The sequence below is a fragment of the Nomascus leucogenys genome, chromosome 23 (genome assembly GCF_006542625.1).
Source record: "Nomascus leucogenys isolate Asia chromosome 23, Asia_NLE_v1, whole genome shotgun sequence".
NCBI classification, from domain to species: Eukaryota; Metazoa; Chordata; class Mammalia; order Primates; family Hylobatidae; genus Nomascus; species Nomascus leucogenys.
The window spans coordinates 14660577-14682484 of NC_044403.1; the positions used below are offsets into that span (position 1 = coordinate 14660577).

At 39.1% G+C, this 21908-nt stretch overlaps 1 protein-coding gene across 20 annotated transcripts in view; it reads right to left on the minus strand.

The window, feature by feature from the left end:
• Nucleotides 1-21908, minus strand: part of PLEKHA5 (pleckstrin homology domain containing A5) — a 251562-nt gene that overhangs the window by 91441 nt on the left and 138213 nt on the right. For 14 of the 20 annotated variants that reach the window (XR_004028349.1, XR_004028350.1, XM_030804991.1 and 11 more), the window contains 5 exons: nt 18918-19033; nt 18598-18615; nt 13827-14294; nt 4773-5238; nt 635-718 (listed from right to left, as the gene is read on the minus strand). Coding sequence is in view for 16 of the 20 variants with exons in the window: in XM_030804991.1 (XP_030660851.1) it covers nt 635-718; nt 4773-5238; nt 13827-14294; nt 18598-18615; nt 18918-19033 (1152 nt within the window). In the remaining 4 variants the exon portion in view is untranslated. Of the gene's footprint in view, nt 1-634; nt 719-4772; nt 5239-13826; nt 14295-18597; nt 18616-18917; nt 19034-20216; nt 20365-21908 lie in introns of those variants that run through there. The other 6 variants (XM_030804993.1, XM_030804988.1, XM_030804994.1 and 3 more) reach the window with 4 other exon arrangements.

The following is a 21908-nucleotide window of genomic DNA, read 5'->3' on the forward strand; positions in this document are numbered from 1 at the left end:
CTTGCTGGATTTGTTCACTAATTAATTACTGCAACTTCTGTTTTAAGGATAAGGGAATGAAAGTAAAGAAACCCACCTAGTTTATACAATAAAGTTTCTTTTTTTTTTTTGAAACAGAGTCTTGCTCTGTTGCCTAGGCTGGAGTGCAATGGCAGGATCTCAGCTCACTGCAAATTCCGCCTCCTGGGTTCAAGCGATTCTCCTGCCTCAGCCTCCCAAGTAGCTGGGATTACAGGCAGGCACCACCATGCCCGGCTAATTTTGTATTTTTAGTAGAGACGGGGTTTCAACATTTTGGCCAGGCTGGTCTTGAACTCCTGACCTCAAGCGATCCGCCTGCCTTGGCCTCCCAAAGTGCTGGGATTACAGGCATGAGCCACCGCACCCGGCCGTAAAGTTTCAAAATATAATCTTTTATTTGGCCAGTCAGACACTTAGGAAAAGGTATCCACTAAAACACTGAAATGGCTACATGATTCCAAATTCTTCTGATGAGCATCTCTTGCACAAAAGCAGTAATGTTTTTTCTTTGGGAGAACCTCTGAAAATTCAAACTTAAAAACTATTTTAGATATGTACCTTCCTGTGTAGCACATAAATAAAACATGGTATGGTAAATAAAGATATTACTCACCGTTTTCCCTTGGAGGCTCTGGGGACTAACAGACTGTAAAGTCAGGCCAGCTGGCACTGACCTTCTGTCAGGCACATAGACATGCTAGGAAAGTAAAGGCATAATGTAATTCTGTGGTAAAGTTTTTTTTTTCTTATCAATGTCAGCAAGGAGAAATCTTAAATTCCTATTATGAAATACCACTTAAAATTGCTATTAGTGCTTATGAAAGATGACAGAGACTAAAATTTCTTGACATAAAATACTGATGTGGGGTTGGGTGCAGGGGCTCACGCCTGTAATCCCAACATTTTGAAAGGCCAGGGTGGACAGATCACTTGAGGTCAGGAGTTCGAGACCAGCCTAGCCAACATGGTGAAACCCTGTCCTGTCTCTACTAAAAATACAAAAAATCAGCCAGGCGTGGTGGTGTGGGCCTGTAATCCTAGCTACTCGGAAGGCTGCCATGGGACAATTGCTTGAACCCGGGAGGCAGAGGTTGCAGTGAGCCGAGACAGCACCACTGCACTCCAGCATGGGCAACAGAGCAAGGCTCCATCTAAAAAAATAATGATGTGGATAAGCAGAGTAATTCTTTTTTTTTTTTTTTTTTTTTTTTGGGGGGCAGAGTCTCACTCTTTTGCCAAGCCTGGAGTGTATAGCAAGATCTCAGCTCACCACAACCTCCACCTCCTGGGTTCAAGAGATTCTCCTACTGCAGCCTCTCAAGCAGCTGGGATTATGGGCACATGCCACCACGCCTGACTAATTTTTGTATTTTTAGTAGAGACGGGGTTTCACCATGTTGGCCAGGCTGGTCTCGAATTCCTGGCCTCAAGCAATCCACCTACCTCGGCCTCCCAAAGTGCTAGGATTACAGGCGTGAGCCACTTGCCCGGCCTGAATAGAGTAATTCTAAAATCTGGTTTAGAGGTTTTCAAAAACTCTTTGACCTCAGGATCCCTTTATATTTTTAAAAAGAAAATTTAGTGGCAAGAGTGGCATTGTTTTACAGTTTTGCAAATCTTTTTTTTTTTTTTTTTTTGAGGCGGAGTCTCGCTCTGTCGCCCAGGCTGGAGTGCAGTGGCGCAATCTCGGCTCACTGCAAGCTCCGCCTCCTGGGTTCACGCCATTCTCCTGCCTCAGCCTCTCTGAGTAGCTGGGACTACAGGCGCCCGCCACCACGCCCGGCTAATTTTTTGTATTTTTAGTAGAGACGGGGTTTCACCGTGGTCTCGATCTCCTGACCTCGTGATCCGCCCGCCTCGGCCTCCCAAAGTGCTGGGATTACAAGCGTGAGCCACCGCGCCCGGCTACAGTTTTGCAAATCTTTAATGTCTGGCTGGATTCTTGTATCTGTTTCTGTATTTAATCTGTTGTGATAATCTCTTTTAGTGGAAGTATGTGAAGAAAATCTACCCTCAATATATACAGTTGGAAAAAAGGAAGAGAATTTTAATAGTTTTTCTTGATAATTATAGATGTTCATCTTTGACACTGTGCTATAATTCAAAAAAGTGATTTTTTTTTTAAAGGTTAGTTACAAAGTGATATCTGAAACCTTATCAATGAACTTTTGATACTCTGTTACATTAATATCCACTGGTCTATTTGTACTTTATATGAATCTTATGATATCAAACACTGGTCATCTGGAAAATATTGGTTCAGTGAGTTATGCAATGTTCTAAATGTTGACATATGTCAGTATCCAACATAAAAACATCACAACTGTTAATATCACCACCAATCTTTAAGCACCGGAAAGCTGTCAAGTTCAGGGTGGCAGATACATGATTTCCAAAATTCTATTTTTTGCTTGAAAACTCAAACGTTGTCATCAGTGACAAATACTGTCAGTTGTTTTCCTTGAAGTGACAGGATAGCATTCACTTTGAGAAAGTGTGTCTATCAAATACCACGTCTGAATATTGATAGTTGTCTTTTGTTCAAGTAAAAATGTGTTTCACAATAAAAGGAACAAATTCAGCTTGCAACTCCATCATGTGTTTTACTGTGAGACAACCATTAGCACTTTGGTATGCCATAGAAATGCTTTATGCATTTACCATTTCATCACAAGTAATAGTAAAAGAATATGTAACAAAATTTTAAGGTTCAATAAAATTATTTTCTACTGTTTCATGAATGAGGTTTATAAGTGAACCTGCTACTTCATTTTTTACTTCAAGTGTGTGGCAGTGAAGGCTACAATGACCACTAGTATAGTCTGGAGCTACTGCCTTGGTTTATGCTAAGGTGCCAGAAATTATACTCACCATCACTTCTGCACTACTAGAGCAAACAGGAACACAATGAATAATGCCTTATTATGATTATAAAAATAGTTCTGACTCCCTGAAAGGGTCATGGGGAGGGAACCCCCACAGGGGTCCATGAACTACAGTTTAAGAACCACTGATCTAGATCAAGGAAGACGATAGGACAGTTTGGAGGAAAAATTTGGCAATTTTGGAGAAGTCTTTCAGGAGTAGCAGTAGTAGACAGTTGGGAATTGGATAGAGAATATAGATTCATCTCATATTTGCTGTCGAAACAGATGATATATTCTGGCCAAGAAAATGAAAAATACTATTAACCACGAGAGCATGTAATTTAGAGCCAATTGTTACACCATACACATTAAGTTGTATTAGATCAGATTTTTCTTATATATTGTTACTATTTTTATCAATCATGATTCAGTCTTTGGACAAAGTCAGGAAACACTGAACTTTGTTACGATGGAGTTCAAAGTGAGCCTTTTTTTGTGAGGCAAATTAAAACTTTCTTCAAAGGAAAATTCCTGATTAATTTATTAATTTTAACAAATGCTTATTTATGGAAATATCAAGCAAATGCTTAGGTAATAATGCAGCTGAAGGATTCAGCCTGTCACAAGGATAAGAAAAGAGCATTTTAAAACAGTATAAAGCAATAACTTATTATGACTACTTTTTGAGTCAGAGTCCTGCTCTGTCACCCAGGCTGGGGTGCAGTGGTGCAATCAAGCTTACTACAGCCTCAACCTCCCAGGTTCAAGTGATCCTATGGCCTTGGCTCCCCAAACTGTTGCGAACACAGGTGCGAGCCACTATGTCTGGCCAAAGAATTCTTTAGTATGAAAAAAAAAAGCACTTTAGGATAGACATTAGGGAACTGGTTGTGTACTAGCTGACTAATCAAAGCCACTGCTTTAGCATTATGAAAAGCTGATCGATACGAAGCACTTTGAATTCACTTCAAATAATCTATACTAAGCAATGCTTACACCAACTTAATATACAAAGTAAAACATGATCTCCATTTTTTAAATGTATACATACCATTAAGCTCTAATATTAAATCGAGTGTTTAAGGAGTTATCTCAATATGCCATATATTCATTGGTTAGAAGATAAAGTTAACACTTTTATCTTCATGAACAACAGGATGAGCTTGATACAAAATATCAGGTATGCCAGAAGACGGTAGGTGTAGAATTTCTAAGTGTGTAAAAAGCCAATAAAAATGAATGTGGTCTAGGCCAGACACAGTGGCTCACACCTGCAATCTCAGCACTTTGGGAGGCTGAGGCCAGTGGATCACTTGAGATCAGGAGTTCAAGACCAGCCTGGGCATCATGGTGAAACCACATCTCTACTAAAAATACAAAAATTAGCCAGGTGTGGCGGTGCATGTCTGTAATCCCAGCAGCTCGGGAGGCTGAGGCAGGAGAATCGCTTGAGCCCGGGAGGCAGAGGTTGCAGTGAGCTGAGATTACGCCTTTGCATTCCGGCCTGGGCAACAGAGTGAGACACCGTCTCAAAACAAAACAACAACAACAACAAAACCAAAACCAAAAACAACAAAAAAATGCATGTGGTGTTAACCTACATGGAGAACTGATGAGATATGGTATCAAGCAGGGAATACAGAATGCATCTGCTCAAAAGAACTGCTCCTGTGTTCCTGAGAGATGAAGTGTTGCAATTAGGTATTTTTTCTACATGAGATCTTAATGTTGAAAAATATTTTTATTTATTTTTTAAAACAAAAAAGAGCTGCCTTGCTTACTTTCTCCCCATTCTTTTGTCTCTCACATTTAAAATAGTACACTAGAAAGAAAACACAGCATTTATAAGGTAGTGAGTTAACACAAAATCAGCAGCTATTTTACCTTAGGGTGATGGGCCCTGTGTCTGCGGTCTATTGTCACATCTCCTCTCTGAATTGGTGAAGACACTTCCGATCTGTAAGTTCGTTGAGGGGAGTATCCCTGATAAGCAGCTATTGACCCGTGGGAAGGTGATGTGGGAATAGAGTGCATTGTCTGGTCAGAAATATTTACCATGGTTTTGGGACTACTCAAAGTACTTTGTCGAGGGAGGGTGCTCTGTTTGTTATAAAACTGACGCTGCTGCCATTCGTAGAGCTGCCACATTGTGTCATCTCTCATGGACCTCCGTTTCTCCTCCGCTCCAGGTCCTAATGTCTTGTCGTGAGTGGAAGGGGTTACACTGCAGATACTTTCAGGCCTTGTCTTGCTGTTTCTTGGGAGTGTTCTATAACCTTCAGGGTAGCGGGCCATAATCTGGGCTCTGTGACTTGGCATATTTCTTGGTAATGTTTGGTAAGAAATTACTCTAAAATAAAAAAATAATTAAAATGTAAACATGAAGGAGAGTTATTTTCCAAATTCTAAATTAGAGTACATTTTCTTTTTGTTCCAGTAAGTAAAATATACACTAGAATGTATTTTTTTTTTTTTTTTGGAGACAAGTCTTGCTCTGGACAAGAGTCTTGCTCTGTCACCCAGGCTGGAATGCAGTGCCGTGATCTCTGCTCACTGCAACCTCCGCCTCCCGGGCTCAAGTGATTCTCCTGCCTCAGCCTCCCGAGTAGCTGGGATTACAGGCATCCACCACCATGCCCTGCTGATCTTGAATTCCTGACCTCAGGTAATCCACCCACCTCAGCCTCCCAAAGTGCTGGGATTACAGGCATGAGCCACCATGCCCGGCTTAGAATGTATTTTTTTAAAGATCAAAATATTACACAAGGTATAAACTATTAACAGATTTTAATCTTTTTATGAAATTCAATTTAACACACTTAATACAAGATAAACAGCATCTATATCAATTACACAAAAGACTATTAGTTCCACATGTAGTTTGATTTAAAGATGAAAGAGTATTATACTTCATTTGAGAAATAAGAATGTTTAAAATCTAATCTCAATTCTGTCACTATATTTTATTTGTTTTTCTATAAATAAACTCTTATTTTTATAAATCTCATCAGAGGACTAGGATTTCTATGTATGGATGAAATATGAAGTGAATTATACCCATAGAACATAAAGACAGGAAATAAATTACTGCAAGTATATATTGACTATTCTGTTGTATGCTTTCTTTCAGGAAGTATGGCTATTTATGGGAGTAAATACATCAGTACATTCGGTTTGAAGGAATAACTTCCTTTCATAGCTTTTCTTAACTTGAAATATAAAAGTGACTTGGAGCTGACACTCGGAATTCTATTAAGGATAAAATACTTAAATATCACAATATTTCAGATATAAAACTGCAATCTCAGCAATTTTGCAATGTTTCCTGCACAGTAATTAATATTCCACTTCATAGATGGTAGAACATTTTTCAGGAGGCTTTTTAAAAGCAATCTAAAAATGCTTCATGTACATTATGCATGCAAAGTATAATTCTTTTAAAATGCTAATTTTGGAAATTGGATATGTAATACTACCATTTCCAAAAATGAAAGAATACAATTTCAGTTTACTATTTTTAAAAAAACCACTTTGGGCCGGGGGCGGTGGCTCACGCCTGTAATCCCAGTACTTTGGGAGGCCGAGGCAGGCGGATCAAGAGGTCAGGAGATCGAGACCATCCTGGCTAACATGGTGAAACCCCGTCTCTTCTAAAAATACAAAAAAATTAGCCGTGCGTGATGGCAGGCGCCTGTAGTCCCAGTTACTCGGGAGGCTGAGGCAGGAGAATGGCGTGAACCCAGGAGGCTGAGCTTGCAGTGAGACGAGATCACGCCAGTGCACTCCAGCCTGGGCGACAGAGCGAGACTCCATCTCAAAACAAAACAAAACAAAACAAAACAAAACACTTTGATAAATACACTCTTTTGAGTTTATAAAACTATCACAGTGCCAACTTCATACTAAGTGAAATTCATGATATAAAAAAGATTTTTAGAAGTTAGGGGAGAAGTGAGCCAGAAAAAAAATAATCAATTAAAAACTCTACGTAAAGTTAGCATTTGTGTTTCCCTATTATCTTTTTTTTTTTTTTGGAGATAGTGTTTTGCTCTGTTGCCCAGGCTGAACCTGTGCAACCTCCACCTCCCAGGTTCAAGTGATTGTCCTGCCTCAGCCCCCTAAGTAGCTGGGACTACAGGCACCAGCCACCATGCCCAGCTAATTTTTTGTACTTTTTTAGAGACGGGGTTTTGCCATGTTGCCCAGGGTGATCTCAAACTCCTGAGCTCAGGCAATCTGCCTGCCTCAGCCTCCCAAAGTGCCAGGATTACAGGAGTGAGCGCCTGGCCTCCACTTCCTTTAGATACAGAGGTATAGGTATAATTCAAATTCTAAATACAAACATACTTTTTTTTTTTTTTTTTTTTTTTTTTTGTAAGATGGGTTCTCACTCTGTCACCCAGGCTGGAGTGCAGTGGAGTACACTGTAGCCTGGTCCTCCTGGGCTCAAGTGATCTTCCTGCCTCAGCCTCCTAAGTAGCTAGGACTACAGGTATATGCCACCATGTGTGGCTAATTTTTTATGTTTCCCAAACGTAACTTTTTAACCACCACTAGCACAAGAAACATCTAGATTAGAAAAAGTAAGATTAGGCTGGGTGTGGTGGCTTGCGCCTGTAATCCCAGTACTTTGGGAGGCTGAGGCAGGCAGATTGCTTGAGGCCAGGAGTTCAAGACCAGCTTGGCCAACATGGTGAAACCCTGTCTCTACTACAAATACAAAAATCAGCCAGGTGTGGTGATGCACGCCTGTAGTTCCAGCTACTCGGGAGGCTGAGGCAGGAGAATTGCTTGGTTGCAGTGAGCTGAGATCGTGCCACTGCACTCTAGCCTGGGTGACAGACACTCTGTCTCCAAAAAAAAAAAAGAAAAAGAAAAAGAAAAATTAAATTACAAGTATTCGTCTTACACTATCATCTCCATGGGCATAAATTTATATCCTAATATCAAAATCAACATAATTCAATGAACCAAGTATGTGGAAGGGTTGGGACTCCACAAACTCAGGTTTCCTGATCTCTTCTTTCAATGTTTAGTTAGCAACTTTTTCCTAATATTACATGGGCTCCTACTGGTTGTGAAAATGTCAGAGATATTGGTAATTACATGGACCAGAAGGGATTAAATATTTGATGGGAAAATTATTTGACCATAATCTTAATAATCTGGGAATCCTTCACTGATAATCTGGATATAAGAGCTCTCTTTTGACCCAAAGACCTGTCAGTAACAATGCACAAACACTGATATAGTTACAAAAAGATTTCAGGCTGGGTGCTGTGGCTTATCCCTGTAATCCCAGCACTTTGGGAGGCCAAGGCGGGTGGATCACTTGAGGTCTGGAGTTCAACATAGCAAAATCCCGTCTCTACAAAAACTAGAAAATATTCGTCGGGCGTGGTAGCACGCTCCTGCACTCCCAGCTACTCGGAGGTTGAGGCAGGAGAATTGCTTGAACCCGGGACGCAGAGGTTGCAGTGAGCTGAGGTTGTGCCACTGTACTCCACCCTGGCCAACAGAGGGAGGGCCCTGTCTCCAAAAAAAAAAAAAAAGAGAGATTTCATTGTGATGAGGTGTGATGAACTGAGTGCATTCTGGACTATGAGGCACCCAATTAATAAACTGCCTGCATAATTTGTGTCTATTGGGGTAGTAAAATTATGTTACCTTTATACTAAGAGAAAATCTCATGTTAAATATACCTTCCCTTTGTGGGTTAAAGCATCCAGAGGGGATATAGTGGGAAAACAGTAAAACAGGAAAAGTGATTGATCAAAAATCAAGAGAGCCAAATTTTGATTCTTGCTTTCCTATTAAGTACTTAGACCTTAGATGAGTTACATATTCTGGGACTTTCAGAATATTGGGGGCAGGGTAGGGAAGCAGGGGAGAAAAGACCAAGAGATTTTATATATATATGTATATATATATGTATTTTTTTTTGAGATGGAGTCTCGCTCTGTCGTCCAGGCTGGAGTGCAGTGGCATGACCTCCGCTCACTGGAACTGTCTCCCAGGTTCAACAATTCTCCTGCCTCAGCCTCCTGAGTAGCTATGATTACAGGTGCCTGCTGCCATGCCCAGCTAATTTTTGTATGTTTAGTAGAGACGAGGTTTCACCATGTTGGCCAGGCTGGTCTTGAACTCAGGACCTCAGGTGATCCACCCACCTTGGCCTCCCAAAGTGCTAGGATTACAGGTGTGAACCACCACACCTGGTCCAAGAGATCATACTTGGCGTTACAGAAAGAGCTTGTGGGCTAAATAGAACTAAAATGCAGGTCTCCTACTTTCTAAAGCAGCACTCTTTTAACTATGCCAGTGATCCCTAAACTTTTTTAGTTTTTTTTTTAAATCCCTCTGTTTTTAAATTTTGCCAAAGATATGAATATTATTTTTAAAAAGCCATATTCATCTATCACAATGACTTAGTTAAAAATAAAAAGGTATTAAAAATTAGGAAGGATATAAGCTTATCATACCAGAGAGCCCTTTATATGCTATTAAAATCTAGCCAATGGCCAACTGAAACTGGGATCCTTTTTTCTCATCTAGAAGATGATTTCATCATAAACTTATTCTAGAGCTCTAAAATTCTATGCCTTATTTTGTATTTTAAATATTTCTAATTCTTTCAACCATTTCTCCTAAACTAAATTTCCTTCATCATGGTGGTTGTTCTTTTTCTTTTTTTGAGACGGAGTCTCGCTCTGTCGCCCAGGCTGGAGTGCAGTGGCGTGATTCAGCTCACTGCAAGCTCTGCCTCCCGGGTTCACACCATTCTCCTGCCTCAGCCTCTCCGAGTAGCTGGGACTACAGGCGCCCGCCACCACGCCCGGCTAATTTTTTGTATTTTTAGTAGAGACGGGGTTTCACCATGTTAGCCAGGATGGTCTGGATCTCCTGACCTCGTGATCCGCCCGCCTCGGCCTCCCAAAGTGCTGGGATTACAAGCGTGAGCCACCGCGCCCGGCCTGGTGGTTGTTCTTCAGTATTTCAATGTCTCTACTCAAAAAGAGGTTGTTCAAAATTGAACAAAATGTCTCCAGACAAGAACCGCTGCATTCAGGCCAACCATCCGATGCCTTCGGGGTGGAGAGAGGGAGAAAAGTACCCAATTGCTCTTATATAACCAGTATAAAGAGTTCAATTCCTTGAGGCTTTCCCTCCACGGGTATTTCCTATTTTGTTTCTGCTTGGTCTTCCTCCCCATCTTCACCATCTCCTATCATACGAAAGCCAGAAACTGGAAAACATCCAGAGCTGGCAATCCCACGACTATGTGCAAATATGTCAGCGAGGGAAAGCTGACTCCATCAAAGAGACTTTGCATGGAGGTAAAGCAAAGAGGTAAAGCAGTTTACCCTGACACACCTTGGTTTATTTGGTCATTCATAAATTCAAGAAATACTACAGGAGGCTTAATATGCAAAAAGCTAGAGATGAAGCACTGAGCTGTATCATAGAAACATGCAAGGAAGGGGACATACATTATCAATCTAAGACACAACCAAAATTGCTTATAAACTAATATCTAAATTATAGTTCAAAAATATAATTACATTAAAACACTTTTGTCAAGCGCTCTGAAGTATTCATAATGTTTGGGTTGGACCCTGTTGTAGAGATGCATATTGAACCCGAACTGTCAACTATCATATGATCATTAATAGCAGGATATATATATTTTTAGTAAGCTTGGCTAATTAATGACATTAAAAGGCTCTTCTGTCATCTTGGGAACCACATTTGGGGAATTTTAATTAAAAATTAAATTATTATTAAGCAAATTTATTTTTATCCCATATATTTCTAGCACTTTGAGACCTGTTTTTCAAAACTACAATTCCCTTTAGTGACTTTTTTCCCCAAAGAAATTCAAATTAAGCAAAGTGTGATTTACTTTTAACTGAAAGCTTAAGAAATGAACACTCTAAGCTCCTACATCAGATTTAGCACCCCATTGACCAGCAGCTGCCTGTCAAGCACCATAAAAGCGCTTTCCCTGTGATTCTGCCATGCAGAACAATGGCTTAAGGACCATGCATCTTAACAGTGCCCGCCACTCAGAATGAAACTTTAAAGCTTTGTTCACAGATGCAGGGATCTACTATTTGACTAAGTATTAAATCTTTTTCTTCGTATCAGAACTTTAATAATAAAAGGCTTTCATAAAGCTTTTTAAAAAATGATTTATATATTGAATTACAATTGTTTCATTCCACCAATAAAAAATCAGTTCATTACAGAACACTACAACTATTTTTATGATGAAGTTTATATCATAATGTAGATAATATTTTCTTATGATCCAAAGTGGACTCAAGCCATTTCAAAAGAACATGTAAATAACAGTATTTATAAAAACTGGCGTAACAACCCAAAAATGTAGGAGGAACACAGAGAAAATCTTAGCTCAAAATAACCTAAAACCAGCCTTCAGAGGCTGTTGGTCTATGTCCAAAAGAAAGAAGTCACTGAAAGACTTTGCTGATATTAATTACACTCATAAAGGAACCTAAAACTAGTATTTATACTTAACAATTTTTAAGAATCCTCTAATTTCCAGGTATCTGTTGACTCTCTCTATACACTTTTAAACTTAAAGTATGATTTTTGGGGAAAAGTGATTCTTCTTTGAAGTAAGATTCAACTTGGTGAGTGGAGACTCAGCAATCTTCTGATTTGGATTTCTATCATTTTCCTGAAAGTGATTACTTTCCCAAACACTTCTAAACATCCTTTCATTTTTTTCCCCCCCAGACCTGCTTCCTGCTTCTTTTCTGTCTAATCAAATTGTATTATTTTCCTGCTAGTAATATATGAGCTTATTCATGTTTGTCATTCCATCCAACATTAAGTAATCTAATTTTTATTCATCTGTGCCTTAATTAATGCTTTTATTTATGATTTTGGTCAATCTGGTAAGTGAAAAATAATGCCTAATTGTTTCTTTAATGTGCAATTCCCTGATTACTGGTAAATTTGAGCATTTGCCAGTTTCCTTTTTAAAGAAAATTGACAAATAAGATTATATATATTTATGGTGAACAACATGATGTTTTGAAATATGTATATTGTGGAATGGCTAAACCAAGCTAATTAACATATGCATTACCTCACATAACCCATCCAACCACTATCTTCTCTTTTCCCAAATCTTTTCTTTGCAGTAAAAGGCACCAAATCACCCCAGTTGCCCAGGCCAAAAAGGCAGGGTGTCATTCTTGATTTCCTTCAAGAAACTTCCAGATTGGAGTGCAGTGGCGCGATCCTGGCTCACTGCAACCTCTGCCTCCCCGGTTCAAGAGATTCTCCTGCCTCAGCCTCCCAAGTAGCTGAGATTACAGGTGAGCACTAAAATGTCTGTCTAATCTTTGTATTTTTAGTAGACATGGGGTTTCACCATCTTGGCCAGGCTGGTCTCGAACTTCTGGCCTCAACTGATCCGCCTGCCTTGGCCTCCCAAAGTGCTGGGATTACAGACGAAAGCCACCTTGCCCAGCACCAAACTTAATCTTGAGCAAGATGAGTTTGCAATCAAGCACATCAAAGCAATCAACTAGACTTGTCAATTATATCCTGAATACATCCTCTTCCTCTTCTCACTTCAATCACTTAAGTAACTTTTGAACTTTCTCCAATTTATTATCCAGATTTCTGAGACATCAATCTGAGTATCTCTCTCCTAGCTTATGTCTCTAGCCTTGTTCTTCACTCATTGTTTCCCCAGTAACAACCAAGTCATACCGGATTTCTTTTGATTCTTCTGTTCTCTACCAAGCCTGGAGCTTTGCATATCTAAGCCATAATATGCATGTCATTCTTTGTATCACTGCTTGTGTTTTGCTTCCTCTACAAAGGTTTTCCTGGACTCCGAATCCTTAAGATTGTGCTAGTTGTCCCAAGATGTGTTCCTACAGCACCCTGGTCTGCCTTCATTGTATTTGTCACACTAAATTGCATCTACTTATTCAACTGTCTCCTCTACTAGAGAATTATCTTTGTGAGTACCTGGACTGTATCTTTTCATTATTTTACTTTGCGGTCCCACAATTAGCATATAGTAGTTGCACAATAAATATATTAAGAAAAAGTGCATGCAAAAATGAATAAATGCTCATATAAATACATTTACTTTTTATTTTTTTAAGAGTTGAGTTCTCACTGTGCTGCCAGGCTGGAGTGCACTGGCACAGTCATAGCTCACTGCAGCTCCCAACTCCTGGGCTCAAGCAATCCTCCCACTTCAACTTCCCCCAAGTAGTTGGTACTACAGGCATGCACCACTGTGCTTGGCTAATTTTTAAAAATTTTTTACAGAGATGGGGTCTTGCTAGGTTGCCCAGGCTGGTCTCAAACTCCTGGCATCAAATGATTCTCTTGCTTTGGCCTCCCAAAGTGCTGGGATTACAAGCACGAAAAACAGCACCTGGCCTTGAATTTAATAGTTACGTGCATTCTGATTTAAAGAAAGCCCAAGAATAAGACTGGGAATTAGAGAGCAGCAGGCCTTTGCTGCCTCCATATTACTTGTCTCAGGAGATCCTTGCATTGTACCAACCTGCAGAAACTGGTAATGGAGGGCAGTCAGAGAAAAGGTGATAACGGCAGGGGACAAGACAGGGGTGGGTTGGGAGGACAGGGCTTGCTCCCTCCCTCTCCCAAATAAACTCTATCTCTACCTGTAACCCAAGCCTTTCCTTGTGCTTGGCCAGGTAGGATGACTCCTTGCCACTAGCAAAGTTGGGTGACAGAACATAAGAGACAGAGAATAAATACTTATATCTGATCATCATAAACCAAAAGATGTAGTAATGAAGCTATAACAGCTAAAACACAATTTAAACCAATATTTTAATCAGTAGCTCAGAAACCAATCTCCACCAACACGGCATCAAAGAAACCTGGGTTCATAATGACAAGATAGACACTTACCCCCTGGTTTCTTCTTCATGACCCCTCCCCTTCTGGATTTTAATCCACTGTTCCAACTGCTGCATTGAATTTGTTCTCTGTATGACTCGATCAGCCTCTGTGTATAAGGGCCCTGTATTGGGGCGATTTCCACCTCTAAGATCTGCCAGGCTAACATTGACTATTTTGTTCTCTGAACTACTCAAGTTGATTGGTCTGTAGTGTGCAGTCTGAGCAGGGCATGCTGACCCACTCTCATATTCAGATGGCAGAGAATTCAGCTTTACACTATTAATTTTTGTTAAGGGTCTATCTTGACCATCCTTCTGAAATCCATATTTTTCAGCTTCTAATGCCTTTTTTTCTTCAATTTTGCTCATTTCCTTGTTTTTTTGATTGTTTTGGATCTCTGGTTTAATTAGCACTCTATGGTTGGGAATGTTATTGGTTTCTTTAGTTGGTGCATTTTCAGATGTAATCTTGTCCACTCTGAAATCAGAGAAGAAAATCATAATAAATCAGATGAAATAATGCACATGTTACTTCTGGGATTCAATCTAGGAAAAATTATACTTTACGGGGGTGGAAGCAAGGGGACTGGAAAGGGTCACAGTGGACAAGTCTACACAAATACCCAATGCTGTGATATTAACATTCAAGCACAACACCAGAAGGTATAAACAGAAAGGGGGAAAAGGAAAACATAAAGAACTAGAGGGTAAAAAGTGATGTGTGCTCCCACCATTGGGAATCTGAAAATAAAGCAAATTAAGATTGCCTTATGACAGTTAAACCACAAAATCTACACTTAAAGGACCACAGTAGACAGTCCCTTGAAAGAAGCAACATGGCTCCCAGCCAAGGTTAGCTCCTTGTTGACTCATGAGACAAACATGAGTCTGGTTGTGGAAACGGCTGCAACAGGAAATTATAGTCTGATGCTATCAAAGATCTGAACCATATGATTAACTCCTTTTGTTTGTATTCAAGAGGAACTCAGTATGATTTTAGAGCTCTTGGAGTCTGACTGCACATGTCCAGCTTCCAACTCTGTTCTTACTAGCTGTGTCTTCAGGCAAAGTACAGAACACTTCAAGTGCCTATGCTTCCTCTTTGGTAAATGGGTATGATTGTGCCACCAAGATCAGAGGGTTCTTGTGAGAATCAGATGAGTTAATGAGTGGCTGGCACAGACCTTATTACCATTATAATTCCATCACATCAAGCAATCTTGGGTTAGAATCTGGCATCCCATGTCCACCTGGCCACTGAAAGAATGAGCTAGTTAACAGCATGTGTCTAGGTCACTTGACAGTTGTACTGCTCACTATTCTAGTTGCCATATCTAGGTCTTTCCCTGAGCCTAATCACTTCCAGACTCTGAAAAGATCAAGCTGAGTGTCTGAACCTGCACGAAACTGCCAAGATCATGCCACTCTAGGAGGCCTCTCAGGAGCCAGCCAAACCTCCATATTCCAATAAATAAAAATGCTTCTATCAGAAACTAGGTGTGGTAATGCTGCCAATGTTTATGATGTGTGGAAAAGATGTAGATCTATATACATATATCTGTAATCAACTATAGATGAAGATATCTAGAAGGTTTGGAATATGGTCACCGAGGAAAAAAAATTAAAAAAAAAAAAGGGTGACTATTTTTCTTGGAGTAAAGTTATGAACCATCCATATATTTAGGTTAGATATAAACCATAGCTTCTAGCTTGGAGGCAATGTTAGACATTGGGAAAATTTACTAAGATAAGACTATGTGCTAGTTTCTCTTGAAAAATAAAAGTTGGCCAGGTGTGGCCGCTCATTCCTGTAATCCCAGCACTTTGGGAGGCCAAGGTGGGTGGATCACCTGAGATCAGGTGTTTGAGACCAGCCAGGCCAAAATGTTGAGACACCGTCTCTACGAAAAAATACAAAAAAAAATTAGCCGGGCGTGGTGGTGGGCATCTATAATCCCACCTACTCGGGAGGCTGAGGCAGGAGAATTGCTTGAACCTCACTCCTGCAGAGGTTGGAGCGAGCTGAGATCGTGCCACTGCACTCCAGCCTGGGCGACAGAGTGAGACTCCATCTCAAAACAAGAACAACAAAGAAGGCATAGAACATTTACACTAAAAGCACATGTATCCCTTGCTATTTGGGAGGGTAGGAATTTTAACATTAAACATAAAATAACCAAAAAGATTTTTAAAACATATTTACTGTAGTCTATCTAAAGCTATTATTACTGTCATCATGATTATTATCATTATTATTTGAGATAAGGTCTCTTGCTCTATAACCCAGGGAGGAGTGCAGTGATGTGATCTTGGCTCACTGCAACCTCAACTTTCTGGGCTCAAGTGATCCTTCCCTGTCAGCCTCCCAAGCAGCCGGGACTATAGGTACACGCCACCACACCTAGCTAATTTTTAAATTTTTTTAGAGACGGGGTCTCACTGGTCACCTAGGTTGGTCTTGAACTCCTGGGCTCAAGCAATCCTCCCACCTTGGCCTCCTAAATTGTTGGGGTTACAAGCGTGAGCCACCGTGCTTGGCCTAAAGCTATTATTTCAAATTAAAACTGTGGCAGATTTTTTTTCTTTTTCCCTAAGATTTATCATTGAAAAAGTAGTCAAAAAGACACATATGATGACTTTTCTCTAAATGGAACAAAGCTGACTCAGAAAAGTATGCTAAGGTACCATAAGTAATATAAAACTTGTGATCTAATTTTAAAAAGTGACATTTAAGTTATTGCAGAAAATACACTGAGATATATAAAATGAAAATAATGGGCTTAGAGATGAAAATTATTCAGAGAATCCATATTATACTTAGATTTTTTTTTCTTTTGGCCATCAATGATTTGCACACTAGGAGACTATGACATTATAGAGAACAGGTGAAATACTTTATATAAAGTTAGGGAAAATGAACTCTCAAGTTAAAAACTGGATGTTGTATTAGAGTGATATGCTCTGATAAATATTTTAAGTATTTGAGCCGTACAGCAAAATGAGTGCATTAGCTTAAAACCAAGCAAACAAAATCTCTCTATACTTACTTTCACTTTGAATGACTAAATCTAATAGGGTGGGATAAAAATGCCAACAACTAGGAGTAGAAGAAAACATGTACTTTCTACAGGATAACGGACTCTAAGCTGGGCACACAGGTGGTATTAATAAATCTTGTCTGAGTAGATTACACTAACAAAGATGGCTGAAAACTGTATAAGCACATAACTAGTGAACTATTAGGTTGCCAAAAGCCAAGCCAAATAATTGTCATCTCTATCATCCCAAACTATGAGTAATTATTAGTTTTCAGAGTGGTAAATTTAATAAAATAAAGTAGAAACATGCTGAAATTCTGAGAAAAGTATAATATACAATATTGAAATTATTTAGACATAAATATTTTAATTATTATACAGATTTCTGTATTCTAAACAATTTCCTAAAAATTTTGCTTTGAAGTTAAAAGTATTGAAGTTTTTTTTTTTTTTTTGACAGGGTCTCACTCTGTTGTCTAGGCTGGAGTGCAGTGGCACAGTCACAGCTCACAGCAGCCTCAACCTCCTGATTCAAGTGATCCTCATGCTTCAGCCTCCTAAGTAGCAGGGACTACAAGAGTGTGGTCCTACGCCCAGCTAATTTTTGTATTTTTGGTACAGATGGTGTTTCATCATGTTGCCCAGGCTGATCTCAAAATCCTGGACTCAAGTGATCCCTCAACCTCCCAAAGTGCTAGAATTACAGGCGTGAGCCACCATGCTCAGCCTGAAGATTTTAAATGAATTCTCTTCACCTACACATTTTCTCTCGTTATCAGTGCTAACCACCTCATCTTTACGCTACTCAGGTAATTTTTACACATGTAATTCCAAAAACAGATTTTCCTTCTATCTGCTGTCATCCTGGAATACGCACGTGGCAAAAGTGGTTTTTCTTAAAAATAGATGTCCTAGAGCTATATCCTACACCCTCTTTTCTTTTCAGTTTTTCCCCAGCTCTAATTACTAGTGACTGGGTAACTTGATTTAGACTTGATATTTACAAAAATAGCACAAATACACAGCATCAACCTAAGTCTTTTAGCCAAAAAGCCAAGACTTATTAAAACGCACACTAGAATAAGAAAAACAAAGGACTAGATGTATACTGTAACAATCCCTAATTTCCTGAGAAGAGGGAAAAAAGGCTAAACTTGCACATTAGCATCTTTCTTACATAAGATATGTGCTCAGCTGTCACTGACTGGAAGAAAAATTAACTTGCATCATAATTTTTTCTTCTAATTACAGGAATATATATATTTTTAAAAAGCACATTATACTACTTGTATTTATGTAGTCTGAGAATCAGATTTCCTCTAACTAGATATACTGAAGAATATTAAAATGATTCGTATCTTCAAGCAGGGAAAAACACATGGGTCAATTTTAACAGCACTTATCTATATTATGAAGGAATCTGAGTAGTGGAGTTTCAATATAAAGAAGGTACAATTCACCAAGAAGTGGATTTATTTGGAAACAATCTAAATGCTTGACGAACTATTTTCTGGATACATTCATTACAAAACAATAAAAATTAATCGGAAATGTTGAAAAAGTGAAACTACCAAAGTTTCTTACTGTAATTCATTACACTTTAGAAACATCAACACACTATTATAGAAAAACACAAATTAACTTCATAAAAATGAACTCTTCTAAGATTTAGAATCTTAAAAACACTATCTCGAAGGATAAAAATCTCTGTAGCTTTAAGGTAACAATTAAAAACGTACTCACCGGAAATTAAAGGTAATTCTGTAAGAAGAAAGAACATTCAGTTTGAATGTTAGGATTCTGGATTCACCCCAGTACACTGATAGGTGAAAATGAATAAAGAAGAAAAAGAAGAAAAGTGGAATAAAAATGTAGGTGGTATTGCAAACTAACAAAATGTGTATTAATTTAATTCAGAACAGGAATTGATCCTTGCTTTCTGAGGAAAAAATGATTTCATACCATGACTATTAAAATGATATGTACTATGACAGTGAAATACTTGCAAGGCATGGAATAAAATGGAAGTGGAAATCACCATCATTTTTTCTACAAGCCTTTACCTTTTCACAGGTTCTGTCTGTACTAGGGCAGCATCTAACATGGCTTTCATCCACAACTCCATTTCCTTTCCTGTATCAGTGCAGAAATAATAGGTCCGCATGTTTGGATGGGCTGCCTGATTGAAAATGACACGATCATTTTAAATAAAAATATAGGATTCTGTAAAAGAAAAAGAAAAAAAGATAAGTGATTCCTGACATAGAGCACTGCTATCAAATTTCAGAGAAAGTAGACTTATCTTTTATATGAGATATGGAAATGAATCAAGAAAAAATATAACTATTTACTTGAAAAATATATATTAATTTTTTTCCCCTAACTTTACTCTCTTTCTTTTAGTTGTGTGCACACTCTAAAATTAAAAATAAAAAAAAAAACTGCATGGAAAGGAAAGGAGGTGAGAAATGAAGCACTTAGTGGTGCCTCTTCCATCTCCACATTTCTAGCAATTTCCATTTACTGCAATTCACACCTTTATTTTTTTTTTTTGACACAGAGTCTCACCCTGTTGCCCAGGCTGGAGTGCAGTGGAGCAATCTTGGCTCACTGCAACATCTGCCTCCCTGGTTCAAGCGATTCTCCTGCCTCAGCATCCCGACTAGCTGGGATTACGGGCATGCGCCACCATGCCCAACCAATTTTTGTATTTTAGTAGAGATGGGGTTTTGCCATGTTGGCCAGGCTGGTCTCGAACTTCTTACCTGAAGTAATCTGCCTGCCTCAGCCTCCCAAAGTGCTGGGATTACAGGTGTGAGCCACCACGCCCAGAATAAGAATATTTATTCTTGAATAAATATTCCTTATTCAAGAATATTCCCAGCAACCAGCAACAAAATTAATAGAAATGTACATGTTATGGCATTTCCCTCCTGAGTTAGCAATTTCTTTAGGCCTCAAAAGGCACTGCTGTATTTTATAGAATCCTTTATAGATATCTACACCCACACACAGAACATTTATAAATGATCCGAAATGGTGTTTTCTTTTTGAGCTGTTCCTTAATAAACTACTCAAATGTTCTATGTTAAGATAATTAAAACCACCTACAAAGTGTTACTGGACTCTCTGAGCGGGGTTTTGGAAAAATAAAGACCACTGCCCATATTTGCGATCAATGTAAGGAACACTGGGCTGGTGTGAAGACGATCCAGTTCTAGTCATGACTCAAGACACTAAGAATCCCCACTCACGCTCGCCATCAGTCAAATGGAAATATTTACTAGATGATGTCAAAGTACCCAGTCTAGCTTTAAGTTCCATGCTTGTGTTCAATAATTGTCTATAAAGTTTCTACTTACCATTCTGATAAGCATTTGCATCAATGTCAGCAAACTTAGGAGTAAAGCAGCTCATACATTCAGAGGAAACAATACCACAGAAGAGAGAAAGTAAAACAATTACTATTATTGTTACAGATAAAATTAAAACTGAACCAAATAATTGCAGAGAAAATATACTTAACATGCATGGTCACTTTTATTGCTATTTTAACATTGTAGTATTTTTTAAGAGTCTAAAAACGCAGAAGAAAGTCCTACAAACAGCATAAATTGATAAACATTAGCTAAATTGATAAGCAACAAAAAAATTTAAATTCATGGCCTAATAATAGTGCTAATATCACACACCTCTACATGTGTACTTCATAAAGTTATAATTTTAAATTTTCAAAGTGTTAACTTCTGTTATAACATCATAAAATATTTAATTATGTTTCTCTGGTTTATACTGTTGATAAAGTTTATTTTGATAAAGTTAATTTAAATATGAAGATACTCCCCTCTTATCCTTAGGTCTTTGCTCAAGTTACATTACCTTCTCATTGAGGCCATCTATCACCCAACCCCTTAACCTCACCACTATACCTTTCCTGTTCTTTTCCTCCATAGCTCATGCAACAATTTTTTTTTTTTTGAGCCAGAGTTTGGCTCTTGTTGCCCAGGCTGGAGTGCAATGGTGCGATCTCGGCTCACTGCAACTTCCGCCTCCCAGGTTCAAGTGATTTTCCTGCCTCAGCCTCCCAAGTAGCTGGGGTTACAGGCATGCACCACCCTACCTGGCTAATTTTGTATTTTTAGTAGAGACGGGGTTTTTCCATGTTGGTCAAGCTGGTCTTGAACTCCTGACCTCAGGTGATCTGCCCACCTCAGCCTCCCAAAGTGCTGGGATGACAGGCATGAGCCACTGTGCCTGACTATTTTTTTGGGGGGGTGGGGGGAGGGAGGGAGTCTTGCTCTGTCACCCAGGCTGGAGTGCAGTGGCACAATCTCGGCTTACTGCAACCTCCGCCTCCCAGGTTCAAGTGATTCTCCCACCTCAGCCTCCCCAGTAGCAAGGACTATAGGCAAGCGCCACAATGTCCAGTTAATTTTTGTATTTTTAGTAGAGACGAGGTTTCACCATGTTGGCCAGGCTCGTCTCAAACTCCTGACCTCAGTTGATCCTGACCTGCCTCGGCCTCCCAAAGTGCTGGGATTACAGGCGTGAGCCACTGTGCCCGGCCTGCTCATGTAACATATTGATTAGCAAAAGTTGTAAATCAGGTGCAGTCCTCAGTATTCTTTAAAAGTGGTGGGAATTTAAAATTGAATCAATTTTATAATGGTACAAACATTTTCATTGTTAACCAGCAGCATTTCCCCCCTCTTTTCTCTTAAAATGAAATTTCTGCAAGGACCTTATAGTTCTTACTCTAAAACAGACTGAAAAACTAGGTGACCTCTGAAATTTATTTTAGCCATAATCATAAAGCAAAGAATGCAGAATGATTTTTGAAAACAAAAATCTCCAAAAAGCACTGAAGACCTCTTACTTGAGAGCGATACACAAACCAGTAATACCACAAAGATTGGTAGGTACTATTAATCAGGGAAGGGGATCTCAGGTCTGCTTGGATTTAATAACAGCAGATTTCACATCTCAACTTCAGTGTTCTCTGTAAAGTACCTGATGATCATGATGTACTTAGACCCAAGAACATCTTTGCAATT